The 24,793-nt window shown below is 35.2% G+C and overlaps 1 protein-coding gene and 1 pseudogene across 1 annotated transcript; both read right to left on the bottom strand.

Annotated features, from left to right (window-relative positions):
* Positions 1–10,342: 10,342 nt before the first annotated feature.
* Positions 10,343–13,998, bottom strand: LOC121728122 (annotated as a pseudogene).
* A 1,823-nt stretch (positions 13,999–15,821) lies between these two features.
* On the bottom strand, positions 15,822–18,672 carry LOC121727731 (chymotrypsin-C-like). Its single transcript, XM_042115711.1, has 7 exons — positions 18,297–18,672; positions 17,659–17,835; positions 17,287–17,518; positions 16,909–17,018; positions 16,651–16,818; positions 16,367–16,523; positions 15,822–16,058 (listed from the first exon to the last, which is right to left on the bottom strand). Exons 1-7 carry the CDS (start codon positions 18,558–18,560, stop codon positions 15,823–15,825), a joined length of 1,344 nt encoding a protein of 447 aa, XP_041971645.1. The 5' UTR covers positions 18,561–18,672; the 3' UTR covers position 15,822.
* Positions 18,673–24,793: the final 6,121 nt, after the last annotated feature.

Here is a 24,793-nt window from a genome sequence, read left to right as displayed (position 1 = left end):
GGGCGACGGAAGTTGCTTTCCATCAGGTGACGCATTTGCTCGTTTGCCCCTTATTTCATTAAAAAAAAATTGTGATTTGTCACATTTTGCTGCGACTACTCGCGACGCGATTGTCGCGAAAATAAAATGCAGAATATGAAATTGTGTGGTACCGCGCGCACTACGATACTAAAATCGCACACTCGGGCCGGCCGGCACTTCATTTGTGTTTCATCTGTCTACAGATTAATACATATTATCATCTGTCCAACAATAAACATCGTAGTGGTTTATATTATACTCTTTTTTAAACATGTCGGCGCCTGTATCTCCATTGGAGTGTCCGTCTTCAAACGATACGAAGATAGACGTGGAACATTTGATAATCGCAGTACAAGAAAGACCAGCATTATGTTTCATTCTATAATAGAATTTTCATTATATAATTATAGCCAAAGAATTTTTTGGGATACATCCGAAGTTCATGTATTTCTCATAAAAGAAACCTTTGATAATTCTATCCGCTGTAAACGGATGAGTCCAGTATTGACGAATTTTCTTTTTTTTTCTTCTGATCCTCCGAAGTAATAAATAAAGACAAGCAACTTGTACGAAATCAATGGTGAAAGTGAGCAAAGATCACTATTTATTTATCGCAGTGCGCGCACCGTACTCTCTGCGATTTTTTACAGCGCGATTTTGAAATCGTGTCGCAAAAATTAAAATCGTGGTGCGCGCTAGGCCTTAAAGTCAAAAAGTAAAAGACAGAGATACAGAAATACTTTCGCATTCACAATATTAGTACGAATGTCTAAGGACCAAAATGTAATAAATACAAATCAAAGACAAAAAGTTTTTAAAGAGACAACTCATTTTATTTCAACTGTTATTGCCCTAGGACGACCTCTACAAATGAATAAACTGTTTTCTTTAATTGAATTTATTCGTTCATTAGTTTTCATCGTGCTTCTGTGAAATAACGAACGATAAATGTTGGGATTATGTAAATAAATTAATTGCTTCATCCCGTGATCCTGTAAACTATACATATCTACATAACTGCAATTTTCATGTTTTTGTTTTTTAAATGTTCACTATCATCATGGATTGTTACTGCTGGGGATAAAGGCCCGATTTCCATATCTCAAACTAGACGTTCCACGCGGCTTCGCCTGCGTAAATTAGGAATTTCACAGACGAATTACCCAAAAAATAGTCTATGATCCTTCACGTGGTCTATTTTTTATCTGTGCCAAATAACTTAAAAATTGCTCCAGTAGTTCGTGAGATAAGCCCTTTCAAATAATTTCCCCGTTGTTTTCTACATTTTCCTCTGTTTTTTGCCCCTATTAGCCTTAATATAATAATATGAGTTAGTAACATAGAATATCATTGATAATTAGTATAGATGTTACTTTGACGGCGTCAGCGTACCTACCATACTAGAGATATTATTAAGCAGGTTGACAATCGAGGTACGAGAATTGATCCGCAGTATCTTCCCCATATTAGATAGATAAATCTAGCTTAGATCCATAAAGTCTCTTAGAAGTCTCTTAGGTTCCCGGAAGTCGAGTCTTGGGCGCTTCTAGAGATTCAAGTTAAGAAGAAAATAATATAAATAATATAAGTAACATTTTATATAATAAGTAAAAAAAATATTGACTTTCTACTGATTTTGTGGAATGAAATTTTGTGGTTTTCAAACATTTTAGATTTACTGCTATTAGAAAATTGAAATTTAAGATTTAGACAACCTTTTTTTCGATTCAAATATAATTAAAGCAACGTATCTGTCAAAGAAAGGGGAAACCGACAAAAAGAAAAATCCGTGGCAGCCCCCATTGATTACCCTGACCACTGAACAATTTCCTTCCTTATCTTAAAGTGGACTATTTTTCCGGATCAATGATTTGAATTCTTAGAAATTTCACACCACGATAACTAACTGGGGAACACTGCAAATCAACTGAATATTCTTTGATTCCCATATCAGTTGGTGAATGAGCGGACCGTTCCGAATTAATCCAGCTAAATAATGTGATAATCGACATTGTTTCAGTATAATACTGTAACTGTATCCAAATGCTAAACTCATAAACTGTTATATACGTTCTACTGATATCTCTAAAAATTATTTATTTTATAGTCTGCTAGAGCCTAGATGACGCCCGCAACTCCGTTGTGCCAAAATTAGTTTATCACGCGGGAGCCGTACATGTTTTCGAGATAAAGAGTATTTTTTGTCCTGTCCTGGGAATCAAAGTATCTCCATACCAAATTTCAGCAAAATCGGTTCAGCTCGTTTGGGCGTGAAGAGGTTACAGACAGACAGACACACTTTCGCATTTATAAACATGGATATGGAAGTATTGATGGGTATAGGAATTCACCCTAATATTGGCTGTTTAGCTCTTTTTAAATCTAAACTGTCAACGACATGAATATTCCTTCATTTAAAATTATTAAATCTCGTTGTACTAAGATGTTTAAGTACTAAGCCTTTGTTAAAATTACATGACGGTGTTAGTATGCGAGGTGAGGCTTCAGTTTACCCCGAGGTAATAAATAGGATAGTTACGTTAAAAAGCAGATTAATTAATGATTAAACGAACTTACTTGTACGTGAAGTTCTATCATAATTATACGAAGTGTTTCGTCCGAAGAGATTAGTATCTAAATATTATTTTCTAAAACACAATGTAGTATCGCGTTAAGTGATACCACCTCGCACTATAGTTGAAAGCTGCTGTCAACACCACAGGAAAAAAAAAAAAAAAAAAAACTTTATCCCCCACTCCAAACTCAACTTTCCCCAGATTGGAGGCCCGGCTTCATTTAGTTGAGATAAACGATTATTGTGATATTTCTTATACTCATGTAAGGGCTGTATTGGGTGGGTGGGTATCACTAATCTCTTCGGACGAAACACTTCGTATAATTATGATAGAACTTCACGTACAAGTAAGTTCGTTTAATCATTAATTATACTCGTGTTTCGTCCTCAAGATTAGTATCTAAATATTATTTTCTAAAACACAATGTAGATGTTTAGAGTAAGAAATATCACACACAGGTATTTATAAAAAACCTTTAATATGAGTACACAACTTAATTAAAATATTACAATCAGAAAATTCTAAGAGCTAATTATAACAACTTCTTATACTTTAAGTTCAAATTAAAGTTAGATATTATAAATTTTATTTAATCAGTGAACACAAAGACTTAGCTAGAGCAATATTATGGTTCTCTACTATTGGTCTGTCATAGAATTTAGCGAAGTAGTAGTGGAATTGTCGCTCCATCCTGCAGTTTGCCTGATGGCATCGAGATTAACACCTAGCTTTTTTGCCATCGAGGTAGAAGCATGGCGAGTGCTATGTGATGAGAAGATAGATACGTCAATTCCACTATCTTTCAAAGTTGATTTTATCCAGCGGCTAATAGTTTGGCTGGAAACCGTTTTGTGAGGTTTGCGAATACTAATAAACAGTTCTTTTGACTTTCTCAGATCTTTTGTTTTCTCTATATAGACTTTAAGAGTGTCAGCTGGACAAATTTCGGGGTGTTCATCAAAAAACGGTAAATACAAAATCGGTTGCTTTGTACCTATTTTAGAAGACTTTATAAAATCACATATTTTTATAATTACTTGATTATTAGAAATCACAATTTCATCTACTTTTATTTTAGAGATAGTTTGTACTCTGTGGGCGGTTACTAGAGCAAGCAATGTGACACATTTTCTAGATAATTGGTCTAAGGATAAATTTTGATTAGGAAACCATGAAGCTAAATAATTAATCACCACACTAACGTCCCATGTATAATTGTAACGAGGCAATGGTGGTTTTAATTTATAAACACCTTTACAAAATCTAGAGACCCTATCGTCAGCTGATAAATTTTGGATAACTAATGACAAAGCGGACCGATAACTATTAATAGTTCCATACTGCCCCCCATCATTATAAACTTCCGTGAGGAATTTTAATATCACCGGGATAGACGGTTGGTAAACATCAACAGAGTTAATATGACAAAATGCATACCACTTTTTAAAACAAACGTCATATTGTTTGAGTGTATTTTCCGACAGGGAAGCTATCATTATCTCTATTGCGGATTGTGGGATACCTCTTTGCAGCATCGCCTTCCCGATAAAATTCCTGCAACCAGGGTAAGGTGGCTGTGTATGTTTCTGGAATTAGGTATAATAAAATTATTAGAATCTATTCTCACTAATTTTGATGTCAACAATTGTGTAAACATGGGGTACCAGGGCTGTGTAGGCCAATCCGGTACAACTATGATCCCTTTTGCCCTATCTGTAACAATTTTTCTCAATACTTTAAGAACCATTGCTACAGGGGGAAAGGCGTAAAAATTTAGTTTAGACCAATCCAAGGTAAGGGCATCAATAGCAAAGGCGTCTGGATCTCTATGCCAAGAGACGAACTTACTACACTTTTTGTTAATTCGAGTAGCAAATAAATCAATTTGGGGAAAAAATGAAAGTGTGTTCACCAACGTTGTATAACTATCCACCGATAGTTCCCATTCTACATCTGGATGAATTCGTCTAGATTCTTTATCGGCTATAGTATTTTCACTCGATTTGATATAAGAAGCGAACACAAATATTTTACGGTTTTCACACCACTGCCATATGTCCTTGGCGACTCTAGAAAGGTGAGGGTATTGTATACCGCCCATACGGTTTATATAACTGACTGCTGTAATATTATCGATACGCATTAATACCTGACAGTTCCTGTACTCTTTAGCAAAAATTTTAAGGGAATAAAGTGCAGCCAAAAGTTCAAGATGATTAATATGTAGGTTTAGCTCTGTAGTAGACCACCGACCGTTAGCCGTTTGGCCCTCACAACACCCGCCCCACCCCGTTGTTGAGGCGTCAGAGAATATTTCCAGACGATATTGATCATCTTTGATTTTATGAGAAGAATGATCGATATTATTAATCCACCAATTTATGTCCGGCAATAATGAATTGGGCAGGTACATAACTTTGTCGTAATCTTCGTTATTTTTTAGATTAAGGTACTTACATCTTTCGAGTTCTTTGGTATATAACCAGCCATATTCTATTGCCGGACATGCAGAAACTAACAAACCTATAAGTTTAGCTAACGTCCTTATTTTAAAACGGCTTAATTTTTTTATTTTAATAAGTTCAGATTTAATTCGTATTCTTTTCTCTAGTGGTAGACTTAAGGACCATTTACTGGTATCAATAATATAACCTAAGTACTTTACAGATGTTGATGGCTGTATCACACTTTTTTCGTTATTTATGATAAATCCTAAGTGTCTTAATAATTTTTGAGTAATATCTACATTTTTGATACATTCTTCATAAGTACCCCCAATTAAAATTAAATCATCCAAGTACATAGAAGATAGCAAACCGCACGATCGTAAGAATTTAACAACTGGTTTCATAATTTTGGTAAAAATATATGGAGCTGTACATAAGCCAAACGGTAAAACATTGAATTCATATAATTCATGACCAACAGAAAATCTAAGATATTTTCGTGAATCGGGATGAATATTAATTAAAAAATAGGCATCTTTTAAATCGAGGGTAGTTAAATAACAATTTCTTGAGATTAATTTTAAAACTGTGCGGATATCCTCCAACTTAAAATGACGGGTATTTATAAAAGTGTTCAAATTCTTTAAATTTAAAATGAATCTCATTTTTCCATTAGGCTTAGGTATTAAAAAGACACGGGATACAAATTGTTCTTGACAAGGTTCACAACGAGAAATAGCACCTATTAACAGTAAACTATCAACGGCTTCTCGTAATTCTATTGAAGGCGAATTAAAAACTTGTACACTATTTTGATAAACTGGTTCGTTAAATTTGATTTGATATCCTTTAATGTAGGACAATACGGACCGATCAGATGTAATGAGCGTCCATTGCTTATAAAATCGAGCAAGTCTGCCCGCGTAACGTACCTCGTCTATTGGCGGCGGCTCTGTTTGGAGTGCCGCGAGAATGTTTGAGCAGCTTGCCTCGGAGGTGGAGCCCTCGGAGCGGCAGACTGTTGATGCCGCGGTGCTTGGCCCGTCGGCTGTCTGCGAGCCGAGGTCCCCGTCTTCCAGTTTAAATTATGCCTTGTCGGTGCAGGTTTTATCTGTTTTTGTTGTTCTGCCTTCAGGTCCGAACTAGACTTCGAAACTGCTTTAGCAGTTTTTAACGTTTCGGCTAAATTTTCGCCAAATAGATAACTGTCAATCTTTGTCAAATCTAGGTGGTCTTTTAAATTCTTTTTAACGAAGTTTAAGGCTAGATTTCGCCTAGCAGTCGATTGAGAATGCTGTATGTCGCATAATAAGCGACCCAGGTCCATTAAATCCTGCATTAAAGCGTTGTTATCGCACTTATTAATTAAGATATTGGACATTATAGATCCTAACGACGAAATAGCTGCCGCCATCTGGTTTTGTCTGTATTCGATGGCTTTGTCGCGTTTGACCACTGAATCCGATAGGGCTGCTTTAATTTCAGCATTAAGACGTGGCGCTGCAATGTTAGTGCAATTGCCTGGGACCTTATGTTTCTCAATTAGAAGTTTTCGGTTATTTTTGTCCAAACCGGAAGTACAAATGTGTGTAAATCTGGATGCAATTTCTTTATGTATTTCAGGCCCGTAGGTGACGGCCGTTGACGGGTCTTCACCTAAAATCTCGATTAACTCGTTTTGTGGCCTTTCATCATTTGAAGCAACGTTTTCGGTCACGGGAACAACATCCATTGAAGTTCCCGGACAGGGCTGTTCCGGTACATCCGGAACAGCGTTTTCGATCGGAAAAGAGTTATTTATTTCCGCTGGTATATTGCCTTCCGTTTCTGGAATACAAGGAATAAAAATCTCTTGTATAATTCTACATCTATATAGCCCATGCGACTATTCTGATGCAAAATATTAATAACCGTTAACCCACTACATCTATATAGTCCTGATGACTATTCTGATGCAAGGAATTGGTTATAGCAATGATTTTTAAATTTTTATTTTTAAATGACTTACCGTTAAGATTTTCCGGTGCGATTCCAATTGAAGCTATCGATGAATTTGAAGAACTACTTGACGAACTGGAGCTGGATATTGATCTTCTATTGTAATAGCGATCACGTTTTATTTCTTTTTCTAATTTTCTCAACTTTTTAACTATATAATCGAGACTTATCATCACTTTGCCTTTTAGACATTTTTTATTATTTTATATTAAATTTTAATTTAATTTAAACGTGAAACCAAATGAGATGCGAAGTGGTTGAGCACTAAAATGCGAATGAAGCCGGGCCTCCAATCTGGGGAAAGTTGAGTTTGGAGTGGGGGATAAAGTTTTTTTTTTTTTTTTTTTTTCCTGTGGTGTTGACAGCAGCTTTCAACTATAGTGCGAGGTGGTATCACTTAACGCGATACTACATTGTGTTTTAGAAAATAATATTTAGATACTAATCTTGAGGACGAAACACGAGTATAATTATAGCGAGACTTAACGAGACACGACACGGTAATACGAGTCTTTAACTATTCCGTGATCTCTGAAAGTGCAATTGATTTGAAATTAAGAAGAAAAACTAACTAGAAAGTAAGAAAGAAATTCTATTAGGTAAAACTAGGGTAAAACAATTAAATATGTGTATTACAAAAATAATCAAAAACATTTCAAAATCAAGACTTACCAAAGTGGAGCCCACTCAGCATAATATAATGTTGCAAACACAGTTAGCAACGCTGGTTTTCAGTAATTAATTATATTATTATCGATAAAATTTGATTGCTTTGCTCTTTGATCGTTTCGGAGAGAAGCAAAGGTATTTATTTGGTATACACACGCTTTATATTATGTACTATGTGAGAAACTGATTCAAACGCAAGTGACGGATCTACGTTATTTGGTTGGATTATATCAAGCTAATGTTAGTCTTAACCTTTTGGCTAGGCTTGACTCGACTCGACCAAATTACTTACGTCTGACATCTTCTTATGATTATATTTCCTGATAGTACATACCTACTGTCTATCGATATAATGCTAGTGTGAAGTGTTTTTGGATGACCTAAAGACACAAATCTTAATATAACTTAAGAGGGCGACTAATCCCAAAAATCAAACATCGTCCTTCTCTCTTCACACTCACGCCCATCTTTCAAATGATAGGTGAAAAAGAACGACGCGGATTCATCGCCAAATTGGTTTTTTCTCAATAACTCGATAAACATCCAACATTTTAAAAATCCGCTAGGTCGATCTCTCAATGATAGAATTTTATACAATGTGTTAAAATATTAACTTAGTTCAATGCACGGTTATGGCAATAAATGAAAAATTCGTGAAAATTAGATGCATCTTTGTGATTTTTTTCTATCGAGAAAATTTTAAGATATCGTGTTTTTGCTCAGATCGAATTCTCGGAAATATAATGTAGTATCTAATTTTAGAAAATGAAATAATTCGGGGCTTATTTTCAAGTATAATTATGAATTATAAAATCGACACTTTAGGGTTAGTCGCCCCCTTAACCAATAACGTGAAGTCTGAAAACAGTAGTAAAATTGAAAATATTCGTGTTGATCAGAAAAAAATGATGTCCTTGGCATAAACAAATCACCTCCTGTATTATTTTATTGGATTTTAAGGCATGAGTGGATGAATTGGGTAACTAACAATTTGAGGCTTCATTTCTGCAGGACTTAATGCTAGGATGCAGGATGCTAGGACTGGGAAAATGATTTGAAATAAAAAAGTATATTTCTTGTATAGCTAGATATATTAGCTCATTAATGAAGTAGATAAGTTATAGGGTTTGTTCAAATATTATAAGGGAAAAATGAGTTACCCACTTCATTCACTCTGCACTCATTTCACTTCATAACACATCCATTGTTTTATTTCTCATTCGTTTTATTCTAGCTCTATAGACACTACAAACTGGTTCAAATTTCACTTGCCAGTTTCATTTACAAACAAAATTCGAAACAGGTGAAACGATAAAATATTTTAATGAAAACAAATAATATTTGGTCATTTTCCGTGAATTTAGGAGCAAAATATTATTATTTTTCCTTAATTGGTACCATAGTAAATATGAGTAAAAATATGCAGAGATCCAGTGTAATTAACTACATGCCAATTAATTTCAGCATTGGAAATTAATGATGGCTATAACTGGCTAGTTCTTTGTGATTAAATCGTGTACAGTACTTCCAAATTAATAATGCGCATGGAAATCTTCGCTAATTGTTGTAATCACGAAAACACCCGAATCTATGAAACTTACATTTTGCACCTTGTTCAAAGGAAATAGAAGTAAATATCATATGGTAGTTGTCCGCTGTCGCTAACTCACCGGGAAGCCATCGCGGCGTTACCATGATAACGTCCAAGCAACGTCAGGCGCCTCTACGTCGCTGCAAAGCGCTGTCTTCCGACGCTCGGGAAATACGATAATTGCCGAAAAATTACGAAAATTTCTATGCGCATTATCAGTTTGGGAGCACTGTGACGTGTTAGATATTAGGAGAGAACAAAAATAATGGAAATAAAACCCAGAGGTGGATTTATATTTATTGATCATAGGCAACTTGTGAAAAGCTATTGGGAAGTAGCGTCACTAAGAATCTGGTACTTAGGAAAGCCCTGCATCTCCAGCTTACTTCACCTCAGCACTGATGTAGGCAAACGTACCTTTGCCTTGCTTTAGACTTCAGAGTGGAGTCGCAAGAGCTTCTGCGGGGAGGGGATTTGATATTGTAATAACCTACTCATTATTTTAGTTGATTTAACCTTTACTCGTATTTTCCCACCACCCAGCTTGAGTGACCGTTCTCCACCAAGCCAATGCCACAACATCTAAAGGCAAAGGGTGCAGCATCATATGTAAAGAAATCCGAAAATGTCGGATCTGCTGGCTATACTGGGACCAAACACGCTCCATTCAGGGCATCAAACATTATAAAATAGTGATAAATATATTATTTTTATTAAGTTAGATAGTTATTATATTATACATGTATAATAATAGTATTATACAATAATAGTAATAGTATAATAATATATAATTTAAAAAGTCCAAGGCGTGATGGACTTACAGTAGATTAAGAGAAAATGTAATCTTGGTATGCGACAAAATTATATAAATGAGACAAACAAAGGATATGGGCGACTGGCCCTGATTATTGTAATAAAAAAAAAATTATTATCAACATCATCTTTTTTTATTTATTTCTCACATTTCCAGCTTAACTGTTTTCAATGATTTCTTCTATCCAATCAACATACTTAGCGACATCCTCCTCCAGTCGTGTTCCTCATGTCTGAGGGTCGTGACCTCCCCCTTCCATGACCTTCCTTCTAATGGTCTTACGCCAGCTGTTCCTATCCTCGGCCACTCGAAGAGCGTCGTAGACGGTGGACTCAAGTGTGGTGCGGATTTGATCGGACCAACGCATGGGACTGCGACCTCGTGGTCTTTTTCCCTCAATCTTGCCAGTTACCATCAGTTTTTCAAGATTGTCTCCTTTTTTTCTGGCTATGTGTCCGAAATATTCTAAAATGCGTTTGAGGCAGATGGTAGAGAGCCTTGTTTTTATATTTAGTTGAGCCAGAATGGATGCGTTGGTTCTGAATGCAGTCCATGGAATTCGGAGCATTTTTCTCCAGCACCACATCTCGAAGGCGTCGATACGTCTGCGGTCTGCAGACTTCAGAGTCCATGTCTCAGATCCATAAAGAAAGATGGAGAATATGAGCGTGTGCACAAGTTTCGTCTTGGTTCTTAGCGACATCAGCGGGGCTAAAATGGTCACATATAGCAATTCCTCTCAATCAATTCAGCAAATGAATTGTCAAAACTGTCAAACTGATAAATGTCAAATCAGTACAAAAATACAGAAATGAATTGCAAGCAGAGTTGTATTTTGCGATTTTAGAAAAATGAATCATATTATGATTCATCTCATGATTCTTCAAAGTGAACATTTTAGCCCCGCTGTGACCACTGTGTTCTGATTAGGATCACATAGTGCTGTGTTCGGTTTAGACACAGTGGTGGATATTATGCCCCGAATGTACCAGGATCCAGGGGCATTTATTGCTTCATTGCCAACTTTATCTGGAACAAACACCGTCAGAGCACCCCCACTGTCTCCATTGCAAGGTGATGTGCCTGAAAATTAAATCAAATTTGTACTCACTTAAGTTACTTTGTTCCGTGTTTTTAGGGTTCCGTACCCAAAGGGTAAAAACGGGACCCTATTATTTTTCATCAATATCAGTATGTGTTATTTTAAAATAAAAAGATCTAGTAAAACTTCAACTAATACAATATTAGGCAAATAACGTGGTAGAGCCATGCTTCGGCATGAATGGGCCGGCTCGACCGGAGAAATACCACGTTCTCACAGAAAACCGGCGTGAAACAGCGCTTGCGCTGTGTTTCGCCGAGTAAGTGAGTTTACCGGAGGCCCAATCCCCTACCCTATTCCCTTTCCTACTCTCCCCTATTCCCTTCCCTACCCTCCCCTATTGGCTATGACCCTATTCCCTCTTAAAAGGCCGGCAACGCACCTGCAGCTCTTCTGATGCTGCGAGTGTCCATGGGTGACGGAAGTTGCTTTCCATCAGGTGACCCGTTTGCCCATTTGCTCCCTTATTTCATAAAAAAAAATCATTTTGTACCTAGGCTAATTACTACAATTTGTATTTTCTAACCTAAGGAAAATCATAATTCTATGTATATTTTTTGTGATACATTTTTACTTATTAATATTAAAAGTGGTGATGTAAGACTGCTGATTGCAGTATACCATTATTTAGGCCGGCGCAAAATTTTTTACCATTTAAAATCATTGAGTAATGGAGCCAGTTGCTTTTAAAACACTGATGGTCAGCCAAGATGGGTAAAACTGCTTTTGTAGTTGAGCTGAAAGGTTATTTGTATGGTCGAATCCCCGTCCAACTACCTGTTAGATAAATTAATAATGATTATTAGTCAAAACATCAATAAAAATGACAAGTTTCTTTTAGTTTCACTGTGCGAACTTCCAAAAGTTTTTTTCCAACATCTTTTGTTGTCTCCTTTTTTTTACATATTGTTTGCTTTTATAATTATTATGAGCTTCTCATTTTATCAACTTCTCTTATTGTTAAAAAAAAACTATGCTTTCTTTTCTTTATAATTGTTTCCATTACTTACCGTTCCATACATTTCTGAAGGCAATTTGTCAACTACTTGCTTTTGCCACAAGCACGCTGGCTGAATGTAATCATTAAATATTACTTCTGTTCTTAGTTTTATCATTGCTATGTCATTTTCCAGATATTTCTGTTGAAATTCTTTATGCACCGTTATATTGTGAACCTATAAATAATTTAAGAGAATAAGGTAAAAAGTAGTCAAGGTTCCTTAGAATATTTTTTTTTCATTTGATTACTATCAAGCTAGAGAATAAAGATAAAGCTACTCACAAAAAATTAGCTTTATAGTAATCAAATGAAAAAAATGTTCTAGGCAACCTGGACTAAAGTCACCATTTGATATTATCTGAATGTTTAAGTGAGTTTAACTTTGAATCTGTATTTGGGAAATACCTCTCTCTCCTCAGATGAGAAGTCACCTCCTTTTAAGTTGTATTTACCCAATACCACACTTAGTATTTCGGGAACAATGACCTTGCCTTTGAATGTGACACAATGCGCGGCTGAAATATTGAAAAAAATTATGGCATTAAAAATTGTGACTGTTATATTAGGTTCTTTAGAATTTGCTACTACTGTTATTTGAAAATTTGCGACGATGACTGAATGAATATAATATAATATTTGTTATTGTTTCAAAACTACTTCAAGAAGTAATTACTATAAGGAGATCGGGAAAGTACATTTATATGAGTAATTTTTAGTTTTACACTTTAATAATATTTTTTACTCTATTTAAATCTAAGGTTTTCGACGACGAATTTTATTTTATTTTTATTACCTACTTGAATTTAATTTTACTCTGTTTAAGCGTGTTGATGGTCAAATAATTGCTTTATTCACCTGTTAACATAAAATATTTGGACACCAGTGTGCCCCCGCAAATATATTTTATGATTGCAGAGTCCTGTCTATATAAAGCGACATGCCAAGGCCAGTCCCCGGGTTTTGTGGACACCCCATTGTTTATCAGTTCGGTGTAAAATATTTGACGTTTGCCGCAACCTTTCCTTGTTCTGCAGCTTATAGCCGTATATTGGAAATCTGCCTGCAAAGACATACAGAGATCTCAGATGTGATACAAAGAAGAGTTCATTAACCTAGTGTTGATTGATGAACAATGATAAAAATATAAATTGCTACCATTTTTAAATATTAAGTGATGACTACTTACAATTTTAACTATCTTCATTAATATTTTTTAAAGTAGGCACTTACGTCAGTTAGATTTTTGCAGACTTCCAATCCGTCAATTTTTATACTTTTCACTGTTGGCTCTTCATTGGGATTCAATGATTTTGCCAAGACGATGATTTCATTTGTTGGTTTCAAAAACAAAACACTAAAAACGTTATCTCTTGATACTGAAATAGTTGCAGTGCGTTTATCAAACTGTAAATTTTGCAAAAAATAATAATAAATTCAAAAAATGAGGAGCTGTTATTTTAAATATAATTATCATTTTGTCGTGATTGAATAAAAAAATAGTGAAGAATAAAACTAGCCATTCGACACAAAATAAGTCATTTGATGGCAAGACACCACCGTCAATTTTAATAATATTTTGTTAACATACTAAAGTGACATTAGCATCAGAATTGAACTCCAATTACAGTTTCGACAGAGCTGTAAATTGTTGAGTGAACGTGTACCAGTGGAAGTCTTTTTCTTCAAACGCTTCTGTTATTTCCTCATTTCCTGTCTCGCAGGGGCTCCGTCTGACGAGCGACCCCGTGCCTTTGTTTTCCGAGATACACACAGGAACCATCAATAACGTAATTTTTAAAAATAACAACATATTTTTCTTCACAGCTCCCATTTAACCGTTTTTCCAATATACACCAAGGATATATTGAAGATGTAAAATTAAACATCTAATAACAAACACACTGAATAAGGAAAACGCGAATAACGTCTTTGGATACGATAAATACAATAATAACTGGTTTTGAGGATGGGAGTAAAGGATAAATAAGATTCATAGTCTGCTCAATAAACTAAAAAATCAGCTTATATCTTTTTTCAACTGGTTGGCTCTAACCAAACTTAATAAAACAAACCTAATTTTGAATTAATACTCTTTATTATTATTATTATTATGTTAAAACGAATTTGAGGCTCGGCTGTTTGCCGGATAAATGATCCAGGTACGGGCTAATGCCAAGTAATCTGATTCACGTTAAGAATTATGATTGATGTGTGGTGAAAGATGAGGATGGGTTAAGGAAACGACGGACTATAGAACAGGTGTCAATGACGATTGATTTTTGCATTTGTATGTATGTATTTTTATGTAGATTTATTGTTTTCAAGGCAGAATGTAGAGTTTTAAAGCAGGTACTATTTTAACAGTATTCTGACGCCACATTTGCTTAATCTCATCTGCGAGGGGAATGTATTTTTGTAATTTTTCATTATGCTTTTGTTTTAGGTTATTGGTGTTGGGGACGGCGCCAACTTTAGCTTGGCAGCCTTGACACCTACATCCTTGATACCTGTTTTACAGCCTAGCGCAGTATGGAGTTCCTAATTTTGTCCAGAAATTTTACTCCTAACATACTGCGCTCCATTGCTCTTTGGTAAACCGCAAGTTGCGTCTTTTGTGAATCGGTCAATGACCAAGTTTGTGCACCGTAGGTTAGGACAGGCAGAATGCACATGTCGACGAGTCTGCGTTTCAGGGAGATCGGTAAATTTCACTACATCAGCGTCTTCATGGACCCGTAGCTCTTCCAGGCGTTTTTGATTCAGCTATTGAGTTTCTTCCCTTGTCTATTTTTAAAAGAAACTAACTGGCCCAAGTATATGTACTCGTCGACATAATATATTGAAATTGCATTTCTTGCTCGTCTACCTCGACGCTACGTTTCGTGCTATTGGTCATTATTTTAGTTTACCTATTCATTGTCAGTCCCACCTTGACACCTTGAGGCTTGCAGTGCTGAGGTCTTGGAGCATTGTTTGTAACTCGGATGCTATAGAAGCGAACAGGACAACGTCGTCAGCAAAACGCAAAATTGATAGAAGATAGAATTAATACTCAATTGTAATTTAACTCACTTTTAAATTGCACCTTATCTAAAATCTAAGTAACTTTTAAATATAATATTTTTATTGAGATAAATTACTTAAGCATTATCCCGATTTTAGTGACGGTGATAGACTTAATTGCATCCGAATCAGCTTTTATTGAAGTGTCGCGTGCTTTGTTACTATAGCAGCATAATGAAGTTGGATGAAGTGGCTTATTAACATTTTTGAAACGGTTCATTTTTTTAATGGTTTTCAATAAAAAAATGGATTTTATGTACACTTGCAAAGTTGGCCAGATGATAGAGTTGGTTAAAAGATTCGTTCAAATTATAAGGGAAGAAATGAGTAATAGTCCTTAATGTAATAAAATGTTAGCGTCACTTCATCCACTTACGTCTTTAATTATTATTTATTGAATATATTATAATTATATTATAGTTATTTAAATATAATGTTCCTTAACTTTGTCTTTGTCAGTTGCATCCTGTCTAAGCTCTTTACATTGTTAAAATTCTTAACTAAGTATATAATTAAAAACTTTTTATCAACTTTCTATATTTTAATCACTTTTAAGATCATTCTTGATATAATTCTTGATCCATGATTTATGTTTCGCAATATCAGTGAATACCACATTTTGGGTAGGATCACATATGGGCGCGTCAGTTCTTGCAACTGTCGTTGAGACTATTCCTCGCACGTACCACGCTCCTGCACTCTGCGACTCGTCCCTTGGGGTGTCTGGTACGAAAACTACGAAACCCCCGCCGCTGTCACCATTGCAAGGTGATGTGCCTTAAAATAACGGAAAACTGCAGTTATTTTTATTTATTAGCTGTAAATTTTTCTTGTTAAAATTATCCTTAGATAAGATGTATTTTCTCGAGACTCAAAATATCTCTATTAAAATAAAATTTAGTTTAGTTCAGTGGTTTAAGCTTCAAGAAGTTACGACAATCAGACAAACATAATATACTATCATATTGTATGCTTATTATTAGTATCGAATATTTCAAAAATTGTTTCTTTCGTGTTTTACATTTTATTCTGAACGAAGCAAACATTGCGGTGGATGTGAATACAGTTTGATATTTTTTACCAACCGTTGGATACGCCAGCGCAAAATTTTGTCTCCGTTAAAATTTTTCCATAAAACAATGGATTTTTTCGAATGCACGTAGCGTCTGGTAAAATTGGCAATATCGCTTGTTGAAGTTGAGATGCAAGTGAGTCCGTTTGGTCAAAACCCCACCCGACGACCTATAGCAAACAAGCAAACAACATTTGATGAATATTCAATCATCTCTATAATCTTTTTAGTCTTATTACTTAATATGAAATAATAATTACTTAAGATCATAATAATATAATGTGACTCCTGACTTACCGTTCCAAGAATTTTACCAGTTGGAAGTCTTTCTACAACGCTGCTTTCCCATAAGCAGGCTGGTTGTATATAGTCATCAAACACAGCGATAGTGCTCAGTTTTAATAATGATATATCGTGCTCTAAGTTTTTAACATCAAATTCTTCATGTACTATAATTTCGTGTACCTGAAAATAAAATTTTGTATTGTAATTTATTATTTTAGGCAAAAATGTATCTTTCATATTTAATTTATGCTGAGCAAAATACAGACTTACACTCCTTTCCTGAGCAGCCACATCACCTCCTATTAGGTTGTGTTTGCCTAGAACCACGTTTAGAACTTCTGGTAATATCGGGACTCCACGTACGGTGGTGCAATGAGCGGCTACAATGAAATATTAATTAATGGAAAAAACTTGAGAGGTATCAAGGGACACCCGGATGGAATGAAGTTACATAAAAAAACGCCATCTAGTTGACGTCCAAGAATACTATCAACGCCCTCTGACCTACTATGCCGGTACTTATAAAAAGTGTCGGTAAATTTTTTTACAACTTTTTCTGTCTAGCTCCCATTCGCAACGCGCGATAAGGAACTTCGTTATAAATTAGCTTCTTTGTATTTATTATTATAAGACAAAATATATACCTACCGGTTAATACAAAGCTTTTGGACAGCAAGGTTCCACCACAAATGTATCTAAGAGTGTCCCGGTTTAATTTATATAGTGCAACGTGCCACGGCCAGTCTCCCGGTTTCGTTGATTCACCATTAACTATCAATTCTGTATGAGTTACCTTGCGTCTTCCACAAGAGGAATCTATTTTGCTTTTATGGCTCACGGCTTGGTCTTCATACCCTTGTATTTGACTATCAAGGAAACCCTATAAACATTGACGTTACCACTGATTTTATGTATTACAAAAATACTCAATATTGTTTTTTTTTTTTTTTGTATATATGTAATATATATTTTTATCTTATTAATCTTGATTAAGTCAACCTCAAATCGTATGATACTTACAATAAGTGGATGGTCGCAATATTCATATTTATTTATAATTAAACTTTTAATGTACGGTATTACGCCTTGTGAAACACCTTGAACTTTAAAGGATACTCCTTGGTGGGGCTTATAAAAATGAATTAGGAATTGGTTGTCATCGCCATTAGACCTGATTCTTGCATACGTTTTGTCGAACTAAAAATATATAAAATATTATGTTAAAATGTATAATATTATTATGGTAGCTAAAAAGAGTCCAAAAATTTAGTTTTCTCAAGCATAATCCGAATATTGTTAGTAAAGTAGTCTGTAAGTAGAGAACTATTCATGAAAATTTCAATTTATCTTACTTAATCACAATAAAATTATATATCTGTTATGTCCTACTTTATTTCTGTACTGTTTCTCTACCCCAAAACTAATTATTTGTATTACCACCCAAAAAGATTAATTATGGGGTTTACAAATTTATAAAATATAGGTTTCGGTCAAAGCAAATTAAAAAAGCTAACACCTGTTATATTGAATCAGAAGCTTACAATACCTCAGTATCATTATCAACCTAAGTGATTGAAAAGAATAATATTATCTTAAAATAAATTAAGGTTAATATCATCAACATCATCTTAAGTTATACCATCTTCTATTTTACTTACTAGTGTAACTGTAGCTTCTGCATCAAACTGAATCTCTATTTTGGTAGACACTGGAAAATCTATGTTTATACCCAGACTGTATTGATTTTCCTCTTCAGGCGGTAGATTGGGTTCAAATGACAGTGTAATTTCATCAGAACCATTACAAGGATGAGCGTTAAGTAGTGGATTACCAACAACTCCCCATGACACTTGCTTACGATTTGCTCCAAATACGCTCAAAACATTAAAAAATATAAAGAACACCACAATTTTTGAACACATCTTAAGTACGAGTATTTTTTACATAAAAAATATAATCAATACCGTGCTCAACTTCACTCAGATCAAATCGAAGTGTTTACGAATACGTCATGCTGAGGTCAAATACTGAGATATCGCGCTTGTCTTTATTTTTTGTCTCCTTTGTTCAATCAAGTGCAAGATATATGCATGACTGGTATTCTCGTATATTTTATACTTTTAGATTTCTTAGATTTATTTTAATTTTATCAAGTTGCTTATAAAGAACTAGTTTTCAATTTAATTTCGCTTACCGGTTTTCATTGATTTGCCAACAGGAGCAAGGTGACCTCTTAGAAGTATGTAACTACAACTCTTCTTATAGTCAACTAGATGACGCCCGCAACTCCGTTGCGCCAAAATTGGTTTATCACGCGGGAAATGCATAATATTTTTCCGGGATAAAAAAATATCCTGTCCCCTTTCCCGGAACTCAAATTATCTTCATGCCAAATTTAAATACTTAGACAGACAGACATACATATAGATACACTATCGCATTTGTAATATTAGTAGAGGAGAGTAACCAAATATGGAATAGTATCCCTAAAATGGAATACCGCCATCTCTCGGAAACGAATACTCCTAGTTGCAAAAGACAGTGATCTTCTGTCTCTTTCCATCATTATACTCGCGTACAGGTTTTGACTTGTCAGTCGGGCGAACGTTGTGGCTGCGGTGAGAGTGTTTTGTTTTGGTGCTATGAGAAAAGTTTTTAAGGTACGTAAAAACTAAGTATTTCTTTCAAAACGTGATTGAAAATAATATTGTTTATTATGACTATGCATTGATTACATGTTTATTTGATTGTTTTAGAGGTTTTTTCTTGTCTGATTGTGTTTAGTAAACAATCTGATATATGTTTTGATTAGTTTGAAATTTCCGAATATGGACAGTCCGTGGGATCTAAATATGGACTATGGACTCGGCCTGATGCCGTTATAGGACTGGAAGTTCCTGACTCAGAAGATGCAGAGTGTATGTTCTGTAACAGCCTGTTTTCTCAAGATACTCAAGGAGAGACATGGATCAAATGCCTCATGTGCAGGCTCTGGGCACATGGTGATTGCGCAGGTGCAAAGTTCGATACATGGATATGTGATTTCTGCAAGTAACTTAATAAGTATCTTCTTAAAATTGACCAAAGTTCTTGTAGATCTCATAAAAATAAAGGTTTATTATTCATAGTTTTATAGTAGTCCATATTTGGGTACCTATTCCATAATTAGGTGCCTTTATGTTGATTTTGTTTTTGAGAAAATTTTATATTTTAAATTAATATATGTAAAACAAAACTGTCAATAAGTTAAGCGCAACTGTATGACTGATAATAAATAAGAATAAAAGTTTTTAATTTATAATATCTTTTTTTTTTATAACACAAAAACAAAATGGTATTCCATATTTGGTTACTCTCCTCTAAAGTATGGATTTACCAAAATTATCAATTACTAGATGAAGCCTGCAACTCCGTTGCGCCAAAATTCGTGTATCGCGTTTGAACCGCATACTTTTCCGGGATAAAAAATATTTTATCCCCTTTCCCCGAACTTGATATTATATCTACACACCAAATTTACATATTATATAGACACTAGACAAACAGACAGACACACTTTCGCATTTATAGTAAAGTATGGACATAACAAAATTATCAAAATGAATCTTACGAAATTAAAGGAACCCTTCCGATATTGTTATTGGGTTCGAATCCCGCCGACGGAACAAAAAGTTTTCAATGTTCCCGGGTCTGGATGTGTATAAAATACGTGTATGATATAATAAAAATCTTAAATATATGTATAATATATAAGTATTAAATATATTTCCGTTGTCTGGTACCTGTAACACAAGTCCTTTAAGTACTTAGCACGGGGCCAATTGTGTGAAGCGTCCATAGATATTGTTACGTAGATTTTTACTATAGAACCATGAGAAGATATTTCTACGAAGATTTCCAAATAGAACTAAACAAACACTATCCACCCTCAGCTATTTCAATAACGTTAATCTCATAAATGTTGACTGAGTACCAGTCTCCAAAATTTTTCTACGTCAGGCCCTTGCCTGCCAGCTATATATCATCCTCATAACAGCTCCGATAAAACGTTTGCGCCCCGTCAACTGTTCCATATACTTTGTTCCCCTCGCACCATAAGATTGTGATAAGAATCGCACTATTTTGTTCTGTTTCAGCTTTGTTTTATTCACGTTGGAGAAAATTGTTTAGTCAGATTTTTAGAAGAGTAATAAAAACCAGACTGAAACGAGTCGCGTTTCAGAGTTGTGATACCCCCCCCCCTCCCTTTACCGGTTTCGGTCTCGGTTTTCTGCGAGACTATACTAGCTTATCAATCGAAGCAATTTGGGCCGCAGCAATAGCCAGTTAATAATAATAGCTCTCACACCAGTTTCGGTGACGGTGGTCGGTTTCACTGAAACCAGGCCAGATACGCAGGAGTAATTTTATAGTGCCCAAGTATATACGCAGTACACAAGAGCACTCTCTATTCCTTTACTCTCATAATCCAGTGGAACGGAAGACCGACACGACTGGCGAGAGATCAAGCGCAGGACCGACTTTTTACATGCCCATCCGACGCATGGATCATCTTACTTGTCAGACAATCAGGTGATCAGCCTGCATTGTCCTAACCAAACTTGGAAATAACATGTTTTGGAAATAACGCGGGAATCGAACCCACGAGCTCCGAGTCAAGAGCCACGCTCTTAACCATTGGACCACGGGCTACGGAGAGTTGTGATACTGATACTATGACACAATAAATCATAATACGTGTCAAAAAAAGTTTCAAGACTAATTAAATTAATTTAATTTGTGGGTTCCGAACAAGAACAGCTATAAAAATTATTTAGCTCAGCTAAGCCTTTGACGCCGCTGTCACGTAATATAATACTATAGCTTATGTTTTGTTTAAATACTCGTATATCAATGGGAGGTATATTATAAGCGATACCCACAAACAATATGTCCAACGTGGGAATAGCTCGCAGAAACTTGTGTTGATTCAATTCATGCTTCGTCCCGCATTTGAGTTCTAAACTTCCACAGAACTTGTGAGATTTAGAAACAAGACACTGCCGTCCAAACTTGGTTTCATATTCCTGGATTACGACCAAGATACAACGGCTAGCAATATAATCTTATAACGAGCAATTCTTGTATAAATATATATAATTGGAATCTCGGAATCGGCTCCAACGATTTTCATGAAATTTAGTATATAGGGGGTTTCGGGGGCGATAAATCGATCTAGCTAGGAATCATTTTTAGAAAATGTCATTTTATTCGTGTTTTTACCGAGCAAAGCTCGGTCAAATAGCTAGTTATAATAATGTACATAGAGATAATATTTCAAATTGCTATAAAATGATAGAAGAGATTTTAAAATAAACCCTCCTGGAAATGTTGCTAAACAAAATAGTGTCGTGTCGTTAGTGTTGATATTCTAACCTAAACTAAATGCTAACGCGGACGAAGTTGCGGGCAACAGCTAGTTATTTTATAAAATCTGTATCATGACTTGGCTATGAACTGTGCTAACAACAATATAGACAAATTTCGGTGTGGGTAACTTGTTTCATTGTTATCCACAACGCAAAAGTCACTTACAGTGCCCAAGTGTGTTCGCAATACACCAAGTTCACATTATTTGTTCCTGTACTCTTATATTATTTTAGAGGATGATAATTAATTATTATTCAACCCTGCCAGATATCAGGTGCAAGGTATAAATATATAAATGACTTATAGATGTGACACAATTAGGTCAGCCTGTATTGTCTTGCTCAGTTAACAAGCCCATGTTTTCCGAATCAATTAGTTCGCAACCACTAAGAGTAGACCACGGAGGTGCAGTAACAGCATTATTATCTCAAGAAATATATTGCCACATGACGTATGGTTCTTCCATTTTTTAACCAGTTTCTTGAGATTCATAATTTGAATAAAGTATATAAAATGTACCATGGAAATGAGTTTAAATTAAACACAGCACTAGCACCGTCCCATTGATAAAGTGGGGGACATAAAACTCCCCCGTAATGACTCTTCTGTCAAGACCAAGTACGCAATTTATCCGTACCGAGGAAGATTTAAAAAATAAGTATAATTTATCGTGATTTGTATAATGATTTGTGTTGGAGCCTAGTCAGTTCTTGCTGGTGCTGTTGCTAATTATTTTATAATGTTTTAGAGCAAGATTGATAGAAACTGCCAATGCCATACAACAATTACCCATTAAATGCAACTACCGTCGTATAAACATTCTCAACATCAGACGAGTTTCAGGTGTGTTGCCAGCCTTTTACGAGTTATTACGCTCTGTTCCTGAAGGTTTGCAGGTCGTATTGGTCAAAAAATACTGCTGGCAACAGTTCGTTCCAGAGATTTAAGTTTTATCAATGTCAGAGCAAGGTATGTTTTTCGCGTGAAACGATGGTGAATTTTGGATAATATGCGGGCTCGTAGTATAATACGCTCTCACCTAGAGGTGAGAAGATCTTAGAAGATTGTGCTTCAGATTATTCTTGGTAAGTTATCATCAGGTTGAACTGTATCGTACTGTGAAGCGTATCAACCGATTGCGAACATTAAAAACTCGTCACTCAACTCTGCTATCAAACGCCAACTTGAGACTTGAGAGGCTGTTTCTTGAGTGTGACCTTGACTTAAGTGCTTCACGTTTTTTATATCAATCTAGTATCAATCTATAATTTAAAGACAGTGAGGGTTAACCTAAGATTGGTTTTGAGTAGTGACTAGTATGAGAGCGATTTAATAAAATATACTAATTGGTATACTTATTACACGTCATCCATTATAGAAATGATTGGTGAAAAAAATATAAATAAAATTTATAATGAAATGATGTTTACATTTTTGAACGGTAATATCAGCATCATTAAATCAGTTATAGAGCCCAATCAGTAAAAGACTTACACAAAATGTTGGCGAAATAATTTTCAATAACTTTTATTCTGAATAGCGCTTCATAAAATGAAGTGCGTTTGTAAATAGGTTGGATTTATTTTTGAATCATTTTGTTAAAAGCGATTGAATCTATGACAGCATATACTAGGATCAGAAATATATTATAACACTTTATAAACAAGGAAAAGTAGATTAGGTAAATGAAAACAAAGTTTTTTTTTTATGAAATAAGGGGGCAAACGAGCAAACGGGTCACCTGATGGAAAGCAACTTCCGTCGCCCATGGACACTCGCAGCATCAGAAGAGCTGCAGGTGCGTTGCCGGCCTTGTAGGAGGGAATAGTATAATAGGGGAGGGCAGGGAAGGGAAGGGAAGGGAAGGGAAGGGAATAGGGGAGGGTAGGGAAGGGAATAGGGTAGGGGACTGGGCCTCCGGTAAACTGACTCACTCGGCGAAACACAGCGCAAGCGCTGTTTTACGCCGGTTTAAAAAGTTTAAATTAGACATATTATTTTAAGATACTATCAGTTTAAATATATCGTCACTATCTCGTAATATTCAGAAAACGTAAGAAATCATGGTCACGAGGAGTTCATCGAGTTTTTGTTTAAAATTATATATAGATCAAAATGAATCGAAACCAAGTCTAACTCTTGATTTAGTGTAACGCTATAGATCGTTGTGATCTCTCTCATGTCGATGAAAACGGTAGCATGATATACAATTGGTATGCACAATGTAGAGACGAATCTCTAGAATATTAAGCCTTTGGTTCCGTCTATGACACAGCTGTGAATTCACTCAAACTTTTATTTGGCTATATGTTTTGTATTCATGTTTTTATTATGGTTTGATATAATATAGATTGTAGACCCTAAGGAGGCCATAGCTTTTGAACTTACTTGCATAGTTATAATATTTTGTAATGTATATTCATATAAATTTATTTATATAATTTAGTTTTTAGCACGTATAATATACTATGTATAAACAATAAAAGTAATTGTTGCAATTAATAGAACGATTTGACTTTTATGATGATTTCATGATTTAATGTTTTTTAATGTTTGTCATTGTCTTATATTTTACATCCCTTACAATATGTAGTACACTAAGTTCCTACTATACCCCTAACGTGGCCTCCGTGGTCTAGTGGTTAGAGCGTCGCTCTCGACTCCGGAGGTCGTGGGTTCGAATCCCGCGTTGGAAACATGTTATTTCCAAGTTTGGTTAGGACAATGCAGGCTGATCACCTGATTG

The sequence above is a fragment of the Aricia agestis genome, chromosome 6 (assembly GCF_905147365.1).
Source record: "Aricia agestis chromosome 6, ilAriAges1.1, whole genome shotgun sequence".
Taxonomy (NCBI): Eukaryota; Metazoa; Arthropoda; class Insecta; order Lepidoptera; family Lycaenidae; genus Aricia; species Aricia agestis.
Note: the sequence above shows the minus strand (reverse complement) of the source record. Positions and strands in the feature narration are given on the sequence as shown.